General features: G+C 35.1%; 2 protein-coding genes across 4 annotated transcripts; both read left to right on the forward strand.

Annotated features, from left to right (window-relative positions):
• Nucleotides 1–4,622: 4,622 nt before the first annotated feature.
• LOC127804662 (uncharacterized) lies at nt 4,623–8,456 on the forward strand. 3 transcript variants are annotated; one of them, XM_052341571.1, is made up of 5 exons: nt 4,623–4,835; nt 5,629–5,650; nt 5,951–6,140; nt 6,238–6,423; nt 7,159–8,456. In XM_052341571.1, the coding sequence occupies exons 3-5, from the start codon at nt 5,955–5,957 to the stop codon at nt 8,266–8,268; spliced, it is 1,482 nt and encodes a 493-aa protein (XP_052197531.1). In that variant the 5' UTR covers nt 4,623–4,835; nt 5,629–5,650; nt 5,951–5,954; the 3' UTR covers nt 8,269–8,456. The 3 variants fall into 3 exon arrangements, with proteins under 3 accessions (XP_052197531.1, XP_052197530.1, XP_052197532.1); XM_052341570.1 differs by lacking the exon at nt 5,629–5,650 and having other exon boundaries at nt 4,625–4,835; XM_052341572.1 differs by lacking the exons at nt 4,623–4,835; nt 5,629–5,650 and adding an exon at nt 5,013–5,053.
• LOC127804661 (proline-rich receptor-like protein kinase PERK7) lies at nt 8,391–13,634 on the forward strand. The gene is made up of 10 exons (XM_052341569.1): nt 8,391–8,509; nt 9,469–9,718; nt 10,091–10,833; nt 11,292–11,819; nt 11,919–12,005; nt 12,110–12,180; nt 12,310–12,386; nt 12,547–12,691; nt 12,799–12,960; nt 13,053–13,634. The coding sequence occupies exons 3-10, from the start codon at nt 10,194–10,196 to the stop codon at nt 13,347–13,349; spliced, it is 2,007 nt and encodes a 668-aa protein (XP_052197529.1). The 5' UTR covers nt 8,391–8,509; nt 9,469–9,718; nt 10,091–10,193; the 3' UTR covers nt 13,350–13,634.
• Nucleotides 13,635–24,181: the final 10,547 nt, after the last annotated feature.

Consider the following 24,181-nt stretch of genomic DNA (forward strand, 5'->3'; position numbering starts at 1 on the left):
TTAAAATTTAAGAATGATTATTATTATTATTATTATTACAGATATTGTCAAATAAGAACGACAATAAACTATTATAAATCAAGTAATTTTTAATATACTAAATTTTTCGTCTTTATTGCATTTTTGTATTAGTTTAATTTATATAAACATAAAAAAATTATTTACAATATTTTCTATGACTACAAAATGGACAAAAATAAACATAAAATGAAAACAAAATCATTACTATAGGGTTAAATAAAATTAAGAAATATAATAATCATGTGTGATAAGTTGCATAAGGATCCACATGCTCCAAAGACACAATTTGAGCCTACAATTTTTTTAGTTGCCGAAAAATTTAATATAACTATAAAAAGGTATTTATAATAAACGTTATCGATTATAATATATATTATTTTACAGTGAAATTGAACGGGCGTCTATAAAATTGAATCGTAAATTTGAATCTTAAAATTATAAGATTTTAGGGATAATTAATTTTTTTAACATATGTAAATATATATTTAGAATAATATAATTTTATAAAAAATAAATTAATATTTCTTAATAACATGATATAATTTTACTTCTTATAAATGATGAGAAATTTAGATAGGAATTTAATAAAGAATTGCTTTTAGGATGGTGGCATTTGATTCCCTACTAAAGGAATTTGGACATCATATACTCGAATTAAAGTTGTTCTTTCTGTTTAGATAGGCAATTCCAGAGATTCTCTTGATGATCAATAACATGAGGAAGTATACCACATTAAACGCAAAGGAAGAAAAAATAGATGAAAGTGTGAATTTAATTATTGAAGAAACAAATAGGAATTGATGGCAGATAAAAATCAGACTAAGAAACAGATAAAAGAAGAAATAGAATAAGCATACATGATACCCTTTTAAGTTGAATTGACTGTGGCACCGAGCAATTAGGGTTGTGAAGTGAATTGATTTGTGTTGCATGAAAATGGCGACACTAGACAAGTGAGCAATGGAAACGTCGATTCATCAATGATAACTCGAGATAACTTGTACTTATGAATCAACGATGACTCTCAACAACTGGGCAATAAGAGAGAATACTGGTAAGGTGACTTAAGAGAGGTAAAGGCTTAAGATTAGTAGGGGACACCTCTCGAATGATTGAATCAATGCATCAAAGTTAAACTTAGTAAATTTAGAAATTTACTTTGTTTACTGGTTTGAATCGCGAGCAAACTTTGATTTTATTAAATTTTAATTTTTTAAGCGACTTGACTTGTTCAGAGCTACGTGATGGATAAATTCATAAAATTATGCAAATTGACTCGCAAATTTAATAATAATATTTTTTGTGTATGTATTTTAATACATCATACTGTATGAAGAATTTATCAACATAAGAATAAAAAATTAAAGAAATACTACACGCGCGCCATGCTAGAAGAAATAGGGGAGTCAACAATGAATTTTATATTCTGTGAAATGAATTATATAGTTGTTGATTTGTTTTAAAAGGTATATATAAAAAGAATTGTATGGGTAATAATACAGCTATAAAAAATAAAGATAAATCCAATTCAAACGTTATTGATTTTACTTGTAATTAACATGTAGAATCAAAAATCAAAATTTAATAGAAAAATTATTCTGTAGAAAATAAAATTTTCTCTTTAAAAAACAATTAGAAAAAATAAAAATAAAATAAAATCAACCAACAAAAAAATTAAGTAGTGAAGCCATAGGTATTACCGGGTACATATAATATCATTTGATAACTTAATCTTAGGGCAAAAAATTTTTAGATTCTTGAAAATATTAGGTTGAAAATTTACATTCTCATATTTGATATAATTTTTTTAAAGAAATAATACTAAAAAATAACATTTTTAGGATTTATTTTTAATTAACTTTCTCACAAAAAGATTTTCATAAGAGGGGGTTGAGAATCTCGAATTTTCATAGATTAAATTTTTTTTAATAAATAAAAAGACTAAAACATCCCTTACTCTCTTATACAAATATATATATATATTATGTATATATACACACACGCACATATACGTAATGTGTAAAAAAATAATATTTTTTTACTTCATAAAGAGATTGTGGGTCTCAATATTTTATATATTATAAGAAATTTATCATTTTTAAACGAAAAATTAAATAAGGATAATAATTTTGAAAAAATAACATAGATTTTTAAGAATGTTGCATTTAAACCAAACATAAAAATATAAGATTTTCATAAAAGAATATTTAATATTCTTAAGAATTTTTAAAACTAACCAAATATAGAATTACATAAATTCTGATAATCAAATATTCACAAGATTATTCTAAAAAATCAAGAATTATGAATCTCAATAATAAAAAAGTTTCTCTTACACCAAACATCCCGTTAAAGTGTTAGATGTTAAAATACAAAAATTCAATTAATATAAATTAGTTAGTATTCATGATTATGATTTATATATGAATCTTCATATTTTTAGATTGGACTATCGGAACGTTTAATAATCCCTAAGGACAACTTACTAATTGGACTATCAAATGTTAATTTGTTACGAATTTACTAATAATAAAATAAAATTACCCGAATCCATGTAAAATTTACGCCTAAAGTTCATTTGGGGCAGATAATGGTCCGATGCCTTTAATAAAGCCACTCTCAAGTTTCAACCCATTTATCTATCACATGACAAATAAGTTGCTTCTATGTTACAATCATAATACTCGTTTTTGTGTCATGAGGTCTTGATTAACTCATAATCACCCACTTAATGATGCCTAAGTCATTATAAAATTACATATCATAAGAACCCACAAAAAGTAGGGGTGTGCAATCAGTTATAATCAAACTTACCAAAAATTATGAATCAAACCATTATCGAACCGAACCGACCGACTAACCTCAACAAACTGAACTAATCGAAACCTAAATCATGCTAACTGAACCGAATCGAAAATCGAACCGGAACACAAAATAACCAAGAGATCGGCCTTGCTATTGCTACTAGCCATCTAGTCGGCTAGCGATTCCAATGATCGGAACCGATCATCAGATTCCCCCAACCACGATGACCCACATATCAAAAAATTAAAAGCATCTAATAGTTAGACTTTAATAGATCTAAGTTTCAAACTTTCAATGTAAAAGAGAAGTAGCCGAAAAACTTATTGAAAAACCATCGACAACGTTTTCGTCTTCGTCTCTTTGTTCGACATCGACAACGGATGCTGAAGGGAGAAAGAAGAGATGAAGACGAAGAGCCTTCGGCCAGTACCTGATTTACGAAGAATCGAAGAGCCTTCGTCTTCGTCTTTGTCTTTTCCATCGCCAAATCTGTGAAGACTGGAATTTGAAAAGAAGAAAAGACAAAATGGCGAGACGCAAGAGAGAGATAGAGAGAGAGAAGAACGAAGAGAAGTACAGACATGGTCCATAGGGTGTCGCGCCTCCCGTGAGGGGGGTGGCCAGTTCAATTCGCGTGGGGGGTGTGAGCAGTTGGATTCGCCGGGGGTATTTACTACACGTTCGGTTCAATTTTTTGAGTATTTTTATTAAAATAACTAAACCGAATTGAATAACCAATTTTTAAAGAAAAATATAATCGAACCGAATTGCTCTTTTTGAAAAATCGAACCGAACTGATCAAACTTTTCAATTTAGTTCAATTAGTTCGGTTTAACTAAACGTTTGCTCACCCCTTAACAAAAGAACATAAAGAGAATATTAGTGGAGAAAATTTAAAACTCTTATATTAGAAAATATGAAATGTGTTACAATTAAGGGTAACGTGCTTATATTTATAGTCTTATGATTTAGGATGATTTTGAATGTTCTTAAATGCATGTCCCATCCTTCCATGTAGTGCCCACTGATTGCATCTATTTGTGTGGTTTTATGTTAAGAGATCCTACTAGATTGTGCCCTATCATGTACCTCGATCGTCCCTTTCATGTGCTTTGTAATTTGCATTTATGTTAACATATTTAGTCAGTCTTCCTAGTGAGATGAGATTCAATCACGACCCTCCCTACCCTGTTCTTGTCAAATAGATCATTCAAAATCCCCTTATCTTTGTCACATACTCATTGGATGATGTTTGTATATTAAAGACTTTGTTATTTGATGAAAATAATAAGAGTTTCTCTTGTATCGAATAGAATAATCAGCCCACTTGAATATGTTATATTGCATGTATTTTAACAATTATTATTATTATTATTATTATTATTATTATTATTATTAAAATAAATGGTACATATTATTAGTCATTTCATTATATAAAATTACCAATTTAAATTAAATATTAGGCTGTTTGAAAATGTTGTGGGAAATTTTCATTCAATTTCAGGTTTTCCATTGCCTTCCCTTTGAGTTAGAAAAATAAAAAATTGAAAATATTATTTAATTTTACCATCAATTGTCAAGAGAAATAGCTGAAATTAAAAAACTAAAGGAAAGGGCTTTTCATAACTTCTATTTTATTTTCATTTTTCTGGAAAGGGAAACGGAAATCAAACACTATTTTCCCCTTTTTTTTTTTTTTTTTGACCCCGAAAATTGTAGAAATGAAAAGAAAATGAAACACGGTTTGGAGTTGGACCCTCATCAGCTTTCGAAGTCAAGTCTACCCGAGTAGAGTAGAGTAGAGTAGAGTATTCCAAAGACAGAGAGCAAAGACTCGAGCAAGCAAAGCGTCCAAACCAACCAATAACCTCAAAGACAGGTGCCCCCTCGAAGTAGCCGTGAAATGCCATAAAGTCACCCAAGTCTTCCATCATCAACCAGGGCCTTCCTTCCCTTCTCTCCTCTCTCTCACTCCCACCGCTCTCTGATCAACCGCTTCGACTTCACCGGTAAGTCTTCTCTTCACGATCGTCCTCGTTCTTCATGATATGAGATCTCTCTCGGGTCCTTCTCACTCTGTTTCTGCGCTGAAGAATCGAAACGATTTGAACCGCTTTCTACCGCTTCGCTTCACTCGTTTACAGTTCCGTACTTCACTCGATTCATCTCCGTCTTTTTGTGAATAGGATCGTCTTGAAGATGAGACGAAGATACCTCAAACTACCGAGTAATTGTGGTTCTCTGAGATCAATCTGGTCCCTGGAAGTTGCAAAATTTTGGGGATTTTTGTCTGTTCCTTTAGAAAATTACATATATGATATATTTTGGTTTTGGAATAGTTGAAATGCAACTTTATCTATTTTGCTCCCTTTATGTTTTTAATTGTTTTGAGTTTCTTTCAAGTGCATGCAACCAGGCTTTGCTTAGTCATTAAGTTTCTCTTAACCATGGTTAGCTTGTTATCTTTCCTTGTCATCGGTTGTCGCTTAGTGCAGGCCGTACTGTTAATAATACAAAAGAAAAAATCTGGAGCATACTTAGCTTGCATTTCTGAGGGAAAACATTTTAGCAAGGAAAGAAAGCATTTTTAATCTAACTTGACTCTGACCTGAGGTTGGGAGAATATGCTGGCCATAAAGTAATAGGTCTCCTGCGATTGGTACTTCTGTTTTCATATTTTGTTAATTTAGTCTCTTCAGTGTAATCTCGGTCCTTGATGCGTGCTGTGCTTTAGCTTTTTCTGAAAGTGGGATCTTGATGAGTTTTTCATTTTGGATAATAATTCAAAGTTCGTTATGACAGGATCGGGATAACTGGCTTTCCTGTAAGTTAAATTTCTCCTACTTAATCTTGCATGAATTTTCTGGAAAAGATGAGCCGATAATCCCTATGTGATTACACGTATTTCTCTTGTTTTTCCCACCATGAATTCTCTTCAAATGAAACACAATTCGAGGAACAGATTTAACTTTTTAAGTCCTTGTATTCTTAATATCCTTTTGAGGTTCTCTTCTCGCGGAACCTGTTTGGTAAATTACATGAAAGTTCTGAAACTCAAGCCTTAGGTGGTTGATGAATGAAACAATGCTGCTCTCTTACTAATCAAAGCTAATTCAAATTGTAGGATAATGGAGCACGAGGGCAGTGAAATGGACTACACTTTCGATGATGACTCCTGTGAGATGATTACTTGGGGTGAGTTCTGCGTGACTGATTCTGATGACGGAAGCTTTTCTAGAGAAAGTGAACCTCACAGGGATGGAGTCGAGTGTACAGAGTCTTCAGACATGGAGAATGATGGCGGGTTGGACGTGGTATGCTGTTGACTGGCTTTTTGTCTACTAGATAAGGTGTATTGAATTTTCGGTTTTTAATTGAGATGTGAAAGATAACACTTTTGGTGTTTTTCAGGGCAATGAAATGGAATGCAGCGATGGTGGCTCCTCTTTGTCTGAGAAGGTTAACTGGGAGAAGCTCCGCCTGACTGATTCTGATGGAGAAGACTCTTCTGAGAAGGTTGATTGGGAAAAGTTGTGTTTAACTGATTCTGATCGAGAAGGCTCTTCCTCAGAAAATAAACCTTTGAAGAATGGAAAGGTCTGTTCAGGCACGGGCAGTGACAATGAATTTGTCATGGCATGCATTCTAATCAAAGTAGAATTTTCAAGTTTTAATCAAGAAGTGAATGATTATATTTTGGAGTTGATGTTAGTGTTAGTGTTTTGCATGACAGATAAAGCAAAAAGAAACTACCCATTTTGGTCCTTTAGAAGGAAGACACTGAAGCTAATTCAGTGGAACTGTCTGGGAGAGGTTCAAATATATGGAATATAAAAATCTTAACCGAATAAAGTAACCAGGAAATTAACTTAGAACTAGCAGTTAATTCATTATGTGTGTTGCCTTAACACTTGCATTGCTTGGTTCTGACTTCTTTTATAATTGAGTCGAAAATGTTTTGAGTTGCATGTTTGCGTTTGGTTGTCAATAATTAGTGATCTTGTGGGAAAATATAAATAATGTTTGTTGGAAGAAACATGGCTCTCATACCATGTTAAAAGAGATGAAAGAATGAAGATGAGGTATTTTGTATTGTCTATTTCTTAGATGCATACAATGAATATATACAGGATATGCGACTCTAACTTAAATAGGTAATAAACAAGTATGAAAGATTATAAAGAATGTACAACAGATGGGTAAGATAGAAAAAATATTCTCAAAACAGTCTTAATGGTCTAGAACCCATAATGTTTAAGAAGAATCAAATATCAATAGCTTCACTTGGTCACTGACCCTGTCTTCTGCATCTTATGCCTCTCTGAATTATAGGAGGAAAGATTCCAAGTTAGGTCTCCTACTTATCAGAAACAAAGGTCAGACGTGTTCAGAATGCCCATGCATATCAAGCGTAAGGAGGACTTGGAAGTTAAAGATGTGGTGAAGGAGCATGCCCTTCCTTTCCTTCCTGCCAAATCACTCATGCGGTTCAAAGCCGTCTCCAAGGACTGGGATAGCTGGATCAGTAGTCCCTTCTTAGCACACAAGCAAAGCTATCTCTTTCAAGATGTGTCTGGGTTCTTTTGTCAGCTTGATAACTCAGATCCCATTTTCATGGCACTTGATCAATCTGCTTATGGGGTTCCTAGCCCTCACCTTGGTTTCTTGCCAGAATCCGTCTTGATCAGAAGCTCCTGCAATGGCCTGCTTCTATGCCAAGGCTGTTTTGGAGAAAATGTATACTATATCTGCAACCCTGCAACCAAGGAATGGAAAATGCTTCCTCAGCCAAGCTTTTACCATGGATCTGCACCAGCTATAGTGCTTGCCTTTGAACCTTCAGTGCTCAACATTGCAGCACATTTTGAGGTTATATGTGCCTTCACTTTAATGGACGTGCCCTTAGTTTGTTTTGAAATTTACTCTTCAGAGACAAAATCTTGGAGATGCCCTGCAGAAAATGTTGTCGAGCTGGGAAATTCAGCTTTGAAAGGCGGTTTCTACATGAACAGAGTAACTTACTGGGAAACAACATCAGGTAACATACTGGCCTTTGATATGAAAAATGAAGTTTGTGGGACTCTGCCTCTTCCTCCAGGCAGCAATGCAGTAGAAGGTGTTCTAACTCAAATGCGAGGCGAGTTGTGTTACATCCAGGCACAGTATCAAAATAGAGGCATCTACAGCATTGGCATCCATGGAGGAATGGACATGAGCCTGAAGCAGAGCATCGTTCTCGGCCTTGAACATCCTGACATGGTGACTCGAACCTGCCGGGTTTTGCCCTGTGTTGACAGTGACACTTTGATGATTTTAGTCGGCAGTGTCGTATACTCATACAATGTGAGAGATCAAAAGGCTAAGGTTGTTAGCAGGGAAGGACATTTCAGAGCAAGGTACCTGCCATACGTGAACAGCCTCGTATCTGTGGCGCCCGAATGATACGTTTCTCATATCTCCTTGATGTTCATCATGTGCTTCTTCCCAAGTTTTTGTTTCAAAGTTGACTTAGCTACTATATATATTGTCTTCTGATTAACTGGGACATGTTTGAACCATAATCTTTTACCAGTGCTGTACATATTTACCATATAAGATCCTATGTGTTTTTAAATGCAGATGATGTTTTATGTAGCGAGTGCAAGGCAACTTGAAGTTGCCAACAATGGACAAACAGCACCAGGTTCTAATTCTTGTCAATTGCTCCGTTTTCCAGCCTGCTAAAGGCCATATGGCATGCCGTTTTGGATATACATGTCCAATCATCCCCCTTTTAGCTCTCTCAGAGTGATGCTTCCTTGATCCTCTTCTCGTTTCAGGAAAATCACGAGGCTCCATCTTTCAAATTCCAACCCCGTGACGATATCTTCATATTTGAGATTTTATTTTTATAATTATTATTTTTACTCAAAATTCACGTGACCTTTCATTGATTTTGACACCAATCTCTTAAGCACAACAAATTAACAATTTAACCCCTTGCTTTTAACAAACTAATAGTGCTAAAAAATTTCAAATGCCAAAATTACCCTTTTATTCTCTCTCTCTCTCTCTCTCTCTCTCTCTCTCTCTCTCTCTCTCTCTCTCTCTCTCTATATATATATATATTCCTCATCTTAATTTCTTTTCAGTGTCTCTTCCCTCGTTGGATGACCTTGTTGATGTGTTCCCTTTTCTCTCCCTCCCCCAGTCATGGGTTAATCACTATCACGATGAAATCATCTTCAGGTTCAAATTGAATGTCCTAGTCACTGGGTGTCTCCATCCCTCTTTTGTTTATCTTTTATTTATCGATGAAAAAAATAATTTGTTGAAAAGACAAATCTTAATCATTTGTTGTTGGAGATTTAATGAATATGAACCCAAAACAGTAGTTGATTATCACTGATATTTTTATTTATTTATTTTTAAAATAAAAAAGAAAAAGAACTACGAGGGAAAGGAAAACGACCAAGATAATTTTAAACAATAGATAATTATAATTTTTTAAAATAAATAAGAGGTGTCCTGAATTTAGCGTGAGTGTAGTTTAATTATCTTTCTCATTAATGAATGATAAAAATGCATACAAAATTGGATCGTGCGGGTATTAGGGTATATATATATATATATATGTGCTAATATTACACAGCGGTTGAACAGAAATTGCGGTGGAGAAGCAGACGTTTGAGGGTTGTCAAGTCCTGAGAAAGAAGAAGAAGAAAACAAACTATAGATTGGAGATCAGGGAGAATGTGGTTGGCGCACAGAACGCCAGTCAAGCCCGCCATTGTAGGACCTCTTCTCTCATCCTTTCTAAGATGGAAAAACTCCCCCAGTGCCCCCGCCTTTGCTCTCCCTTTTCATTGGGCATCCTAACCTAGCTAGCTAATTAATTCCCACCCCCCCTCAGGTACCTCTTTTTTCTTTTGCCATTCATTCATTCATTTTACACCTCCTCATGATCATGATGCATGATAACTTTAAACAAATCAATTCATCAATGCCAATAAGATGATCATTGATCAGTACGTGTACGTTGTAACCATTTTAACTTAATTATAATATGTTGGATTAATAATTAAAGCTGCTCCTTTTGTTTTTGCCGTCGTCGTTTAGCTTTTCATGTATATCCAGATCAATGGAAAGCTTGGTGAGTTTTTGATGATGTTATATAATATATATATGATGCATGAATGTAAAAACGAAGGTATCCTTATATGCCATTTTGAATATATTCATTCATCTTCGTGGCATTTCTGGGTTTAATTTGTCTCTTTTCAAGGTTCTGAATTCTTGAGGCGAGCAGTTACGGGAGGGAGAGGGAGTGGGGAGGTTTCCGGCCCGTGTTTCAACGTAGATCTTGGCCGGAAATTCGTCTCGATCTTATGGACTCCGTGACTGCTGCGTCCCCGGAATCGGATCCTAATTCAACTACCACGCCATCGCCGCCGCCTCCTTCCACATCCGACTCTCCCCCACCGACCTCATCTCCTCCGCCGGAATCTTCTCCTCCTCCGCCGCCTCCAGCCGGGAGCAAATCCCCACCGCCTCCAAAGGACTCTCCTTCGCCACCCCCACCCGCCGAGTCACAACCGTCGCCACCGCCGCCGGCCAATTCAGAAGGCTTGCCACCGCCTCCGCCTGATGATTCAGATCCGGACGGCGCCGCCGCTTCCCCACCGCCGCCTTCTGAAAGCGGTTCCCGCAGCCCCAGGACACCAGCATTGAATCATGCACCCGCCCCGCGGTCTCACGGTAAAACGCCGCCGTCTCTAGACGGGCCTTCGCCTCCACATTCATCATCAAGCAAGTCATCTCACTCTTCATCCACATCGTCTAGTGACTCTAAATCATCGTCCTCATCTTCGTCGACGTGGTCTTCTTCCGTGGATAGTACCGCTGTTATTATAGGCGTGGCCGTCGCCGGTGTTCTGGTTCTTGCTCTGGTCATTATTTTCTTAATATGTTTCTCGAGGAAGAAGAGGAAGGAGCACTATTACATGGATCCTCCCCGAGGACATGAAGGTGCGTATTAATCCACAGTTTTATCTTTCTTTCACCTCCCATAACTATAACCCATTGAATTATAGAAAGAACAAGAATTACAGAGAGAAAAATTCTTAAAAACTCTATTAAGAATTTTAATGGAATTATTACAAGATCAATTAATTAATGCATGAAAATACAATATTTAATAATATATTAAATATATATATATATTTAGTAATATTCTGTACACACAAATGAAAAATGGAATATTACTATTATATAATATATATATATATATATTAATTGGATTGGATAATTCCCTTCCCTTCCCCTCCCTTTAAAAACTTTTATATAAATGTCAATATTTTAATTGGTATAATTTGAAAGAGATGAAGAAATGTGGTTCTAATTAGAAAAGCTTCTGTCTCAGCCATTGACTCCCTGATTACTTGGTCTGGTATTATTTATTTATCATATATGTATATGCATGCTAGGCGAGTACTACAACGGCTTAACGCCCTGGAGCAACAGTCCCCATCCTGGAGAGCACGTGGTCAAGCTTCCTCCGCCGCCAGGTCTAATGGGAACACCGCAAGGCGGACACGGCGGCTGGGGGACACCGATGCAGCCGCAGCCTGCGTCGGGCAGCGAATACAGCAGTTCTGGGCAGCACTACATGGGCATGCCACCCCCATCGCCGGGCCTCGGCATGAGCCAGAGCAGCTTCACCTACGACGAGCTAGCGGCGGCGACGAGCGGCTTCTCGCAGGCGAATGTGCTGGGGCAAGGCGGGTTTGGGTACGTGCACAAGGGCGTGTTGCCAAATGGAAAGGAGGTGGCCGTGAAGAGCCTGAAGATGGGAAGCGGGCAAGGCGAGAGGGAGTTTCAAGCCGAGGTTGAAATCATTAGCCGCGTCCATCATCGCCATCTTGTGTCGCTCGTGGGATACTGCATTTCTGATGGCCAGAGGATGTTGGTCTATGAATTTGTTCCCAACAAAACCATGGAGTTTCATCTTCATGGTTGGGTTCTAATTAATTAAAATCCCACGCTCTCTCTCTCTCTCTCTCTGAGGAAATGAATGCCAAATACTTAGGATATGTATTTTAACTCGGCTGCAGGAAAAGGCCAGCCAATCATGTTGTGGTCAACTAGGATGCGCATTGCTTTGGGATCTGCCAAAGGGCTTGGCTACCTTCACGAAGACTGTAAGTATTTTCCATCGATCTCCCTAGACATCATCTATATAATATTATTGTTCTTTTTGGTTTCTAATCTTTTGATGAACACACGCATATGTGTAATATTGTAGGCCATCCACGGATTATCCATCGTGACATCAAGGCTGCCAACATTCTCCTGGATAATAACTTTGAAGCCATGGTAATTTTACGTATCACCCCCTTGTCGTTGTAACTAGCTATATGTTACACTTGCGGTTGATATATATATATATATATATAATTGATGATATCGATCGATTCTCAATTAATTCTTTCATTAATCCATCAGGTGGCAGATTTTGGATTGGCCAAACTCTCTTCTGATAATTACACTCATGTTTCCACACGTGTGATGGGGACCTTTGGGTAATTAGTTCTAAAACAAATTAATTACATATTAATTTGTCCCGCGTGTTAATTATATCTTGAACTAGTAGGATATAACATATATGAAAATTGGTCAATTTGGATGGTGGGAAGCTATGCTAATGACCAAAAAAATTTGCAAATATGGTGTTGGGTGCAGGTATTTGGCTCCGGAATATGCATCAAGCGGCAAGCTGACGGAGAAATCCGATGTTTTCTCGTTCGGAGTCATGCTCTTGGAACTCATAACCGGGCGGCGACCAGTGGATCCTAGTAATATGATGGAGGACAGCTTAGTGGACTGGGTTTGTCTTTTTATTTCTTTCTCTAGAAACATTTTCTTATCCTCTTGCAAATTAATTTAATTCATGGCCTTAATTAACTATTAATTAATTGATGAAATTCTGAACAGGCAAGGCCACTGATGCAACGAGCAATAGATGAGGGCAACTACGAGGAGCTGGTGGATCCCCGCCTAGAGAACAACTACGACCCCCACGAGATGCGGCGCTTGGTGGCCTGCGCCGCCGCTAGCATCCGTCATTCTGCTAGAAGACGCCCCAAGATGAGCCAGGTACGCGATACTACTACTTATAAACGACAACTTTAACAAAATTAGGTCTCATATATATACATTTAGTGTGTGTGTGATTGATGAATGCACAGATTGTACGTGCGTTAGAGGGAGACTCATCGCTGGAAGACCTGAATGACGGGAAGGCAGGGCAAAGCTCGGCCAACAGCACGCAGTCGTACCCGACAACGGAGACATCGATATACGACACGGGAGCCTACAACGCGGACATGATGAAGTTCAGACAGATGGTGATGTCGGACCAGGACTATACCAGCAGCGAGTACGGCGCCACCAGCGAGTATGGCCTCAATCCGTCCTCTTCCAGCAGTGATTCGCGTGAGATGGATCACTCCGGAATGCAGCAGAAGCAGAAGCAGAAGCCATAGACCCTAAACCACCTCATTAATTAATTAAATGAGACCACAAACAATTCATTCATTCGTACTGCGTGCATGCGTTGATTAATGATCCATTTTTCGTGCTGATGGAGAAGAATTCTTGGCTCTGATCAGGTTGTTTATTTAAAGAAGCGGACGAAAATAAAGAGTCTTACTTTGGACTGAAGAGAAGTTAAAGTTTCAAGATCCATCATTTGTGTTCAACTCGGAGCTGGGTGTAATAAATATTTAGAAATGTATGAGCAAATTGGGAAAATTATCGTATATAATCATAACTAATTAATAATTAACCGCTTTTATCCGGAGACCACCTCTTGATCTGTAAGATCATCTCTAACCCACTTCTCTATCTCACTTCCTATTATATTATAAATTATTCATTCTTTATTCTAATTTTGTCTTAAAAACTATACATACTCTAATCAGACTTCTTATTCTCTTCTCTATTTCACTTTCTATCCCATTTATTTATTAATAAATTTCAATTCTATTTATTTTACCTCACTTATAATTTTTATTACTATAAAAATTTATTATTTATTTGATAATTTAATAATAATCAAATACATACATACACATCACATTAAAATAATGAGATATACACATAATCAATAATTAAATACACACAAAATAAATAATCAAATATTTGCCTACAAAAGAAATATATAGTTAAATACACACATATAAAAAATTAATAATTAAATACACAAAATATAATTCACCCATATCTTCAAAACATACAAAATATATACAAAATCAAAATATACAACATAAACGCAGGTATTTGGAAGAGGGAGAGGACATTGTTGGAGGAGGAAGTTGTTGTCGTCGCCAACACTGCTTGTCAGATCTAGTGTCTACAAGTCGGAGAAGACGACGTTCTGCTCATTGCCAACACCAAATCTGGTCGTCGTTCTTCTTGTCGTCACTGCTGCTGCTCGTGGCCAGCAACGCCTTCAAATTCTAGATCTGGTACAAAGAGTCGTTGGGATAAAATGCAATAAGGAGTCCATGTCAGCTCCTCATCTCTAACGAGCCATTTCAAGCTCAGCCAAATTTTGGAGAGTGACAAGACATAGAAAGGTGTGTTGGAGCTCAATTTCAGTAATTTTCTCTTCAAATTTTAGCTTAGCAAGAATTTAGGGATAGCGTTGTAGATGGCCTAAATGCCTAAACATTATTATATATGTTTTCCTGAAATTCTTTTTGTAAAATAATATAAATTAAATATAGACACAGTTATAATTATAAAAATAGAAAAATCAATTAGTCATAAAAAATTTATCTGTAACCGTAATTGAAATAATATTAATTATGAAAATATACATGTTCGCTAGGTTTCTTTTTTGCTCTGTAATTAAAATATGCATAAAGGTTTTATTATAGAATTGTTAAAATTTATCCATAACCGCACCAGCTGTAAGGGTGCGTTTGGTGTTTTGAATTATTTTTATTTCTTGTTATAATTTTATTTATTTTGCATGGCTAAAGATAAAATTCGTCCACATAACCATGGTTATAGAATTTTATATGACTATATGTCTATAATTACAAATCCTGCACCATAATTAAGGTATAATTATCTCGAAAACCATAATTAATTTAATGTATGTCCATCTCTAATACCAAAAGAATTATGAATTTGTTACGACCAATCTCACATCAATAATTAACTAAAAAGTGAAATCATAAGTGATTTGAACTGCGGGTACTGTTTTTGTCTCTTTGGTCCCTCTTGTGCAAGCCATGACCATTTGGGGTCATTTTCCTACCCTTAATTGGCTTGTGTAAGTTAATTTTGTTAGCCCCTTTACCCTAAACACCCTCTACTCTTGTTCCCTCTTTACATCTTGGCCCCCAATTGACCCAGTCTATGTCTATATTTGTATTGTTTTTGCTTCTTTTTTTTTTATTGTTGTTTCTACTTCAAATAAACGAAGAAAATTTAGAAAATTAATGAAAGTTGGCTATAGCGTAGGAAATTTCTAATAAATGTTTAAACTAAATAGAATTCAACGTATAGATTATTAGATAGTTTTACTGATTACCAACTATATAGTCAACTATTTTAGAACAATAACTAATGTTTTAGACCATTAACATTGATGTTCATGTGATTGGGAACAAAGAGTAGAATTCTTCAAAGAGTCGGACTCTTCTACAAATTAAGAATATTGAGAACAATGAAAAACCGAGTCATAAATGAGGATCATCTTCTACCTCCAATTTTAATGATATAAATTTTTAATTTAAATAAACAACACAGGTTTACAGAGAAATAAAATTAATCTTTTTTGTATCTTGTCATGACGACAAAGAACCCAAAACACGTACGTATGTTATGTTGGGCGTCAAGACTCATGATGATTAATTCAATATAATAATAATGCTAATGAAGGTGAGAGCAGAATCATTGTCACGCCAATGAGAGTAATGTAATATAACAAAATACTGCAAGTAAAAAGATAAAATGAGTACAATTGACTTTTGTGGGATACATGATGTATAAGGAGAAGTTCACCCATAATTAAAAAGAGAGAAAAAATTGACACTAGGACCTTTTCGATAAAGTAATAATAAATCAGGCTTTTTTTAAAAAAAAATTTCTTCTAACTTAAGTATTGAAGGGTCATTCTTGATATCATGACACAAAAACTCAAAAAGGGGTGAATTGGGTAGTTTAAAATTTTGATTAAAATTTAAAAATTTTTCGATGAAAAATAAGGATTTAGTGAAAGAGAGGAATACATAAATGCTCGGAGCAAAAATAAAATAAGATAAAGAGTATGAATAAACAAGAGGCACAACAATATATAGTGGTTAAACAAGTCTAATCCACAATCTTAGTTTCTCACTAAGAATTTTTTAAAACCAATTCATTATATATCCTCATATCACTCCAGATAGGCCCTTTAATACCAAACTAGGAATTACAACCTCTTGCTCAAACAAACAACCTCTCTAGCAATACAAGCTAGGTAAAAATGTGTATAAGAAATTTAAATGAGAGTTTCTAAGAGTATATTCTCTTAATTACAAGTTCTCTTAATAAAAATATAAAGTTTTAAAAAAATAAAATATTAATAAACATACAAACCTTACAAGAAAAATGAGAAAATGACATATGTAAGTACAATAAATTGATTGACTCTCTTGGAAGCTTGGCAATAAATTCTTCTTATACTTTAATACTCCACCAACCGAGTATTTATAGTTGTGGGTGAATGTTTCCAAGCTTTCAATTGTTTGAGGTAGTTGGGGAGCATTTAATGAGTTCTAGAACTAGTTGTTGGTGATTCTGCAACAAAAATAGTCAACAGATGCAAGGCGTCGATCTTACATCGGTTGACAGATTAGTGTACAAATTCAAAAATCGGTCAACAAAATAAGGGGTTAGTTGACAGATACAATATAGATACCAAATAAAAATGAACTGACATGCATTCTGTTAGTCGACAAGTCAAGAGAGATCGATCGACAGGTAGAAGCAAAATTAGTTTACCTGGTCGACAGATGCATAGCAATGAGCATGCTATCGATCGACAGATTATAAGACATCAGTCAATTGATAAAAGCCAATATTGCTTATTAGTTGACAGATCTAAGCCAATCAGTCGACAAATCCTACTGTTTTGCCTTAGAGCACTTTAGCTTTAATTCTCAATATTTGGAAATTTATTTGAATTTTAATATTTTATTTTTCCAATCTCCTATAACATGAATAATATATGTTTTGGAAAATACTTTGACATACTTTGACCAACATCTTGAGACTTGAGAACCAATGTGTTTTTGCCAAAACAATACCTTAGGAACATGAATGACTTGGGAAAAAAAGTGTGAATTCATTTAATTTGACGTAATTAAAACTGATTTTTGTTTGAAAGACATTTAAGATTTTAATTTTATTTTTGCATCATCAAAATCAAAAGCAAAATATCAATTCCGGGAGCGTCCAAGGCAATTCCTCTAATCTTATATGCATACAAGTTAATTCAAAGGAAAAGTAAGAGGAAAAGGGAAATGACATTTGATCAACAACCACACATATTTAATAGTCTATTGGCGTTAATTATCTAACCAAATCAATTGACACCCACAGTTGGGTTTTTCTAAGTTTTGACGTAAGTGGTAATCAATCAACTATGTTAAAGCAAAGACTAAGCTCCCCCTACTTCAAGTTAGCTAGCTGATTATCTAGATACATTTCAATAGCAAAGTTCAGCGATGTGAACAAAGCTTTTGCTACCACAAATATTGATGGCATGCAAGAAAAAAAAAATGAAAGCCATGCAAGATTGAATGGATGAGATGCAAGATGCTATACAAATAATAATGAGAACACAAGACAAAATCTTGGCAAAAATAGAAATATAAAAAAGAAAATCCATGATTGGAGATGCAATAGTCAAGTGGATCATCCTACCATGGAGAAGAAATTTGTAGAACAAAAAGGAAAGATCATCACAGAGAGTTTTGGTTATCAAGATCGAGATGATCAGCATGAGGAAGGATACAAGGATCATCACAAGAGAAAACGTTCATGTATTCAAGAGCGACACTAATATCTTTTTGGCACAGATGACAAAAAGCTAAAGCATCTTATGAAAATGATGGAAAATAAGATCCGTGAAGATGAAAGAAGTTTCAATTTAGTTTATTTGTTATTTGATCCATTCACGAATGAGATCTTGAAAGCGCAACTGCCTTCCTACTTTAATTTTTCACAGCTAAAGGAATATGATGGGATCAATGATCCTATAGCTCATATTACATGGTACTGAGTCGTAATGGATTGCAAAACACCAATTGACGCTTTATTATATTAAGGTTTCCCTCAAACTCTAAGGAAAGCTTCAAATGACTAGTTTAACTCATTGGAGCCTTGAAGCATTAGAAGCTTATAAGAACTATAAAAAAATTTATCACCAGATTCAATTGCTATCATTAAGTCAAAAAGTCTTGTATAACCTTATTATGCTATAAACAGGAGAAAGGTGAAACTTTGCGTATTACTTGGTTCTAGGAATCCACTTCAAAGGTAGATTAATTGGATGTGAAAAGATAGTCGTGGAGTATGGGATATCAAATTTTTTTATCAATCTTTTACAGAAAGTGCCAAAGAGTTAGCATAATTCTAATCTTGTACACAAATTTTCATCAATCTTGAAGATCAAATTAATATTAGAGAAGTATAGAGAAAATAGAAAAGAAAGAGAAATCTAAAGCTCAAGCTATTAATAAGCAAATGGACTTGTCCGAGAAGGAATATGAAGAGTTTCAAAGGCCTAAATCTTACCAAAGTTTGGAATTTCACTATAGTTTTCACCTTTTTTATTTGCTTCTTCAATCTAGTGCTTGAGGGAAACTACTAAACTCTCGAGTTCTTAAGTCTTCGTAGCTTTTTTATTTATTTTCTATAGTGTTTGCTCTTTATTCTTTGTGCAAAGTTCCTTCTTTTTTTGAAGCCAACTCCGAAAAGAGGTCTACTTTTTAACTCCTTGCTTGGGTAGAAGAGTCTGAGCAACAAATTGAGCTTTGAATTCTAGAGCCTTTCCTTGATGATGAATTAGAGGGATCTTGGAAAAGGGTATAGCCCAAGAGGATCCTTTGGGAATAGTTAGTGCTCAGTAGAAATGTCTTACTTTGGTTGAAGCTAATGTAGCTTTGCAAGAAAGCCTTATTTTGGTGTGAACTACTAAAGCTTCAGAGACAGATTTGTTGGTGCTAGAGGGAAGTCTGCTAGTTTAGGAGGAAGTTTTTCTAGAAAAGAAATAATGTTGGGTAGTTTCCTTCGAAGAATTTTTGGTCTTGGGGGTAGCATGATCTTCTTCCTCCAAAGAATTCAAGAAAAGAATATGTTCGATTGAGATTTTGGGTAACTCAATGGTTACTTCTTTAACTATATCTATTTTGGTCTTTTTCTTCTCGAGAATTAAAGAAAGGCCCAAGAAAGTTGAGGATGCTCTTTTCTGGGAGAGGTTTAACATGTTTGGTATGAGGATGGATGGATGATTAGATGCCAAGTATGCTTCAAATTGAAGGGAATGAAAAGTAGGGCTATGATACCTAAAAGGGGAATGCAGTTCAATATAATGAAGGAAATGTATAGGTAACAAAAATTAAGAATTAGAGAAGCAGCAAAACAAACCTTTTAGGGTAGCTAAACTAATCTTCCACTAGTATAGCTTCACAAAATCATTTATTAAAGAAGTTCTTTGCCACATCCTCTAAGAGTTGATGAGACTTATGAATCTTTTTCTTGTTATTAGACATTGGCATTAGGGAACTTTCCATTCATTTTTTATTACCCAAATTTCACATTCTTTTGGGAAGAAGGGTGAATGAAGACATACTTGAAATACCATAGATGATTGATTTTATGGATATACTTCTCACCTTTGGTTAAGGGGATTAGTTTGTGATGAGATGTATAATCTTACAAGATCAATGATAATGATATCTTCACTCTCAAAACACAACCAACCTATAACATCTTATATACAAAGCTAACCCGCTAAATCTTCCATTATTCAAACTAAAAGATAGAGAAAGAAAATCCAGAAAACATAGACACATGAATCCTCAATTTGTGGGATCCCATAAATTGTGGATCATTTGTCCCCATTACCTACACTCCCCATCAAATTGGAAAATAGATGTCAATCATTCCCAACTTACAAATATAGATATCAAAACTTGATTTCTGAAATACTTTATTTAGAATATCAGCTTTTTGAGACTTGGTAGGAATGTAGGATAAGACGATCATTCAATTCTTAATCTTTGCCTTAATGAAGTCTCTGTCAATCATCACATGTTTATTTGATCATGTTGAACTAGATTATGGACTAAACTGATAGCTGATTTACTGTCACTAAACAATTTCATAGGATCTGTTACTGGCATGTTTAAGTATGTCATCAACCTCTGTATCCAAATGAGTTCACATGTTCCTTGAGCTATGACTTTGTACTCTGATTCTACATTGTTTCGAGCAACCACATACTGTCTTTTGCTTCTTCATGTCATTAGATTACCCCAAACTTTTGTGCAATACCCTGTGGTTGACTTGTTATCATCAATAGCTCCTACCCAATCTGCATCTGAAAAACCAATAATATCCCTGACTTCAGTTTTTTTAAACAATAACCCTTTGCTAGGACTTCCCTTTAGATACCTAAAGATTTGCTTTGCAACCTCCATGTACCTTTTTGTGGGAGCATGCATGAACTAGCTTACCACACTCACATTAAATGCAATGTATGGTCTTGTGAGTGATAGGTAGATGAGTTTTGCTACCAAATGCTGATAGCTCTCTTAATTCACTAGGGGATCACTATCTAACACCTTATGCTTCCAGTTACGTTCCAAGGGCATACTAGAAGATTTACACCAAAGTTTTCATGTCTCTTTAAATAAGTCAAGTGTGTACTTTCTTTGTGAAATGAAGATTCATTTGTGACTTCTTACAACCTCTATTCCAAGAAAGTATCTAAGTTCTCCAAGATCATTTACCATGAATTCAGCTTGAAATCTCTTTTATAGATTTTCAATCTACATTTCATCATCACCTGTGATCACCATATTGTCTACATATACAATGAGAATTGCTTATTGTCTTGACTTATTTTTCTTCACAAACAAGGTGTGATCAGCTTTCCCTTGGTTGTATTCAAGACCCTCCATAACAATGTTGAACCGTGTAAACCAAGCCCAAGGTGATTATTTCAAATCATAAAGGCCTTTTTTTAACTTACATACCTTGTATGGATTTCCCTTTGCTTCAAATCTAGCTAGGAGGAACTCTCATATATGCATCTTCATTTAATGTGCCATTGAGAAAAATATTCTTGATGTCTAGCTGGTGTAGTTCCTAATCTAAATTAGCAGCAATGGACAATAGAACTCTGATTGAGTTAAGCTTAGCGACTAGTGTAAATGTTTCTTCATAATCAATTCTATAGGTTTGAGCAAAATCTTGTGCTATTAGTCTTGCCTTATATCATTCTATAGTTCCATCTGGTTTATATTTCACTGAAAAGATCCATTTACTGCCAATAGTTTTCTTTTCTTCTAGTAACTTTACCATCTCCCAAGTCTCATTATCATTCAACGCCTTCATTTCTTCTAACACAACTTTCTTCCAATTTAGATCTTGAAGTGCCTCTTGAACATTTTTAAGAACATGAATCTCATCAATCTTTGCAATAAAGGTTTTAAAATTTCTTGACAACTTAGTATATGCAACATAATCTGATATAGTATACTTAGAATTTCTCATATAAGACCTTACCCCTTTTCCTTATGGCAATCAAAAGATCAATATTATTGGTAGGTTCTTCTTCCTCACAATATAGCTCATTTTTTTTCATCTTCTTCTTAATTATCCATCGTAATGGAATCTGCCATCGGTTCATACTCTTGAGTTTGCATTGGAGTTTGTGGTCTCCTAGAGTAAACCAGAATTGGTTTTGGGTGGTCAATATTGTTAGATTCTCCTCTTTGACCTATATCATTACTATTTTTGGACATAGAATTGGATTGGGAAGGAAAGGATGAGGAGATCGAAGGAAAGGGCTCAAAAAAATTGGGTTCCCAATGTTTTTCTCCTTGAGAATTAATCTCCCCTTAGAGAAAAACTTGGGGTAGAAGGTTTGATCCCCAACAAAGGAAACATCACATGAGATCATGAACCATTTTGTAGAAGGATGATAGCATTTTGTGTTGTGGAGTATCTAAGAATGACATATTTGAGAGCTTTAGGATCAAACTTGCCCCGATTGAGTTGAACATTATGGACAAATACCACACACCCAAACACGTGAGATTCAAGAGAATTATGAACCTGAGAGGAAGGAAAGACAGATAGCAATGCATTAAGAGGTGTTCGGTATTGAAAGACTTTGGAGGGAACACGATTGATGAGAAATGTTGATGTAAGAATTGTTTCACCCCAAAAAGAGTGTGGAACATGGCTAGCAAACATGATGGATCGAGCAACTTCCAGTAAGTGACGATTTTTTCTCTCAACGATCTCATTTTGTCGAGGAGTATATGCACATGAACTTTGATGAAATATCACATATTTTCAGAGATATTAATTCAGTTCATGAGAGAAATACTCTCGACCATTATCTGTTTGAAGAATATGGATAGACGATTGGAAAATATTTGTGACAAACTTGTGGAATTGTTTAAAAATGGTAGTCACTTCAAATTTTTCTCTCATCAAGTAAACCCAACATATCTAGATATGGTCATTAAGAAAGGTAAAAAACCATCATTCCCTGGTTAAATTTAACACTCGCGATGATCTCCACATATCACTATGAATTAAATGGAATGGAGTAAAAGGTTTGTATGTGTGAGGTGGATAAAATGCACATGTTTGTTTAGCAAGCGTACAATGATCATACCGGAATGATGAAAGATCTTTATTAACAAACAAATGAAGGTACAAATGCTTTAGATAAGAGAAACTGGGTAACCTAATCTTTGATACCACAACAAAACATTGGAATTAAAAAAACAAGGAAAAAATAGTATACAACTTTAATCTTAAAGGAAAACTAACACCCGACAAGTAATAGAGACCATTTTGCTCCTCAGCATTCCCAATCATCCTCTCCGATAACAAATCCTAAAATTTATAATAAGAAGGAAGAAATATTACTAAACAGTTCAAATCCTTAGTTAATTTATTCATTGAAAGTAGATTACAAATTTTGAATATGAAGAATTGAATTCAATTTTAACTCTTTAAGTTTCATACCTCATCTCCCTATTGTTGTGTACATAGACCCATTTGCTACAATAATACCAACATTTTCCTTACATGGTTGATAGTTATTGAATCCTATTTTGGAGCTTGTCAAATGATCTAAAACACATGTGTCCATTATCTAAGTATCATATGAGTCTCTATACGACAATAAGGAAACGATACCTTTATGTGATGTAAGTGTTGCAGAGCTAGTAGAAGTTGATGAGACAGTTCTAGAGACATCTGTCACTAATGAGAAAGTCATTAGTTTTTGAAGAATTTTCATTTGTTCTGCTGTGAATGGTTGAGAGGTCGCACCAGTTGTAATCTCTGCCACATAAACATTCTTTTTTCTCTAGTTTCGTGGCTTCCAATCTGGGGGCTTGCCATGAATATCCTAACACATGTCTTTGGTATGATTGGACTTTTTACAATGCTCACACCATATCCGTTTGTCCTTTCCAAGAGTTCATTTTTTATTGTACCTTTCATTTCGTTTAACTACTAAAACAGATTCATGGACTGCTATTTTGGTGGATGAGCTTTTGTACTAGAGATGACATCACTTTTTCTCCTTGTTTCTTCTCGTCGAACTTCAGCAAACACCTCTTTCAAGTTGGGTAAAGGCTTCGTGCCAAGTATACATCCTCGAACGTTATCAAATTCTTGATTTAGCCTTTGCCAGAAATCAAACATTCGATCTTTCTCTATCATCTTATTATATAAAACTCCATCATCAGTACACTTCTATTCAATATTATGAAAAAGATCAATTTGTTGCCACAATTCTAAGAGCATATTAAAATACTCAATGACGGATAATATACCTTGTCGAGTGTTTCGAATCTTAGAGCGAATCTCAAAACTTTGTGATATATCCTCAAGGTCAAAGTACATTTCTTATACTGCATCCCACACTTGTTTTACTGTTTGATAGAACAAGTACAGACGCCCAATCTTCTACTCCATCGAGTTTATCAACTATGCTATCACAATTGAGTTTTATATTTCCCATACACTATAGGTGACAAAATCTAATGGAGGTGTTTTCGTT

Source organism: Diospyros lotus, chromosome 6, assembly GCF_014633365.1.
Source record: "Diospyros lotus cultivar Yz01 chromosome 6, ASM1463336v1, whole genome shotgun sequence".
Lineage (NCBI taxonomy): Eukaryota > Viridiplantae > Streptophyta > Magnoliopsida > Ericales > Ebenaceae > Diospyros > Diospyros lotus.

What these genes read in the sequence shown, in the direction of transcription:
- LOC127804662 (XM_052341571.1), top strand. Translation starts at nt 5,955, where the DNA reads ATGGAGCACGAGGGCAGTGAAATGGACTACACTTTCGATGATGACTCC. An exon ending in ATGATGGCGGGTTGGACGTG is followed by an intron (nt 6,141 to 6,237) that starts GTATGCTGTTGA and finishes GGTGTTTTTCAG; the next exon opens with GGCAATGAAATGGAATGCAG. An exon ending in AACCTTTGAAGAATGGAAAG is followed by an intron (nt 6,424 to 7,158) that starts GTCTGTTCAGGC and finishes TCTGAATTATAG; the next exon opens with GAGGAAAGATTCCAAGTTAG.
- LOC127804661 (XM_052341569.1), top strand. Translation starts at nt 10,194, where the DNA reads ATGGACTCCGTGACTGCTGCGTCCCCGGAATCGGATCCTAATTCAACT. An exon ending in TCCTCCCCGAGGACATGAAG is followed by an intron (nt 10,834 to 11,291) that starts GTGCGTATTAAT and finishes TATGCATGCTAG; the next exon opens with GCGAGTACTACAACGGCTTA. An exon ending in TGGCTACCTTCACGAAGACT is followed by an intron (nt 12,006 to 12,109) that starts GTAAGTATTTTC and finishes GTAATATTGTAG; the next exon opens with GCCATCCACGGATTATCCAT.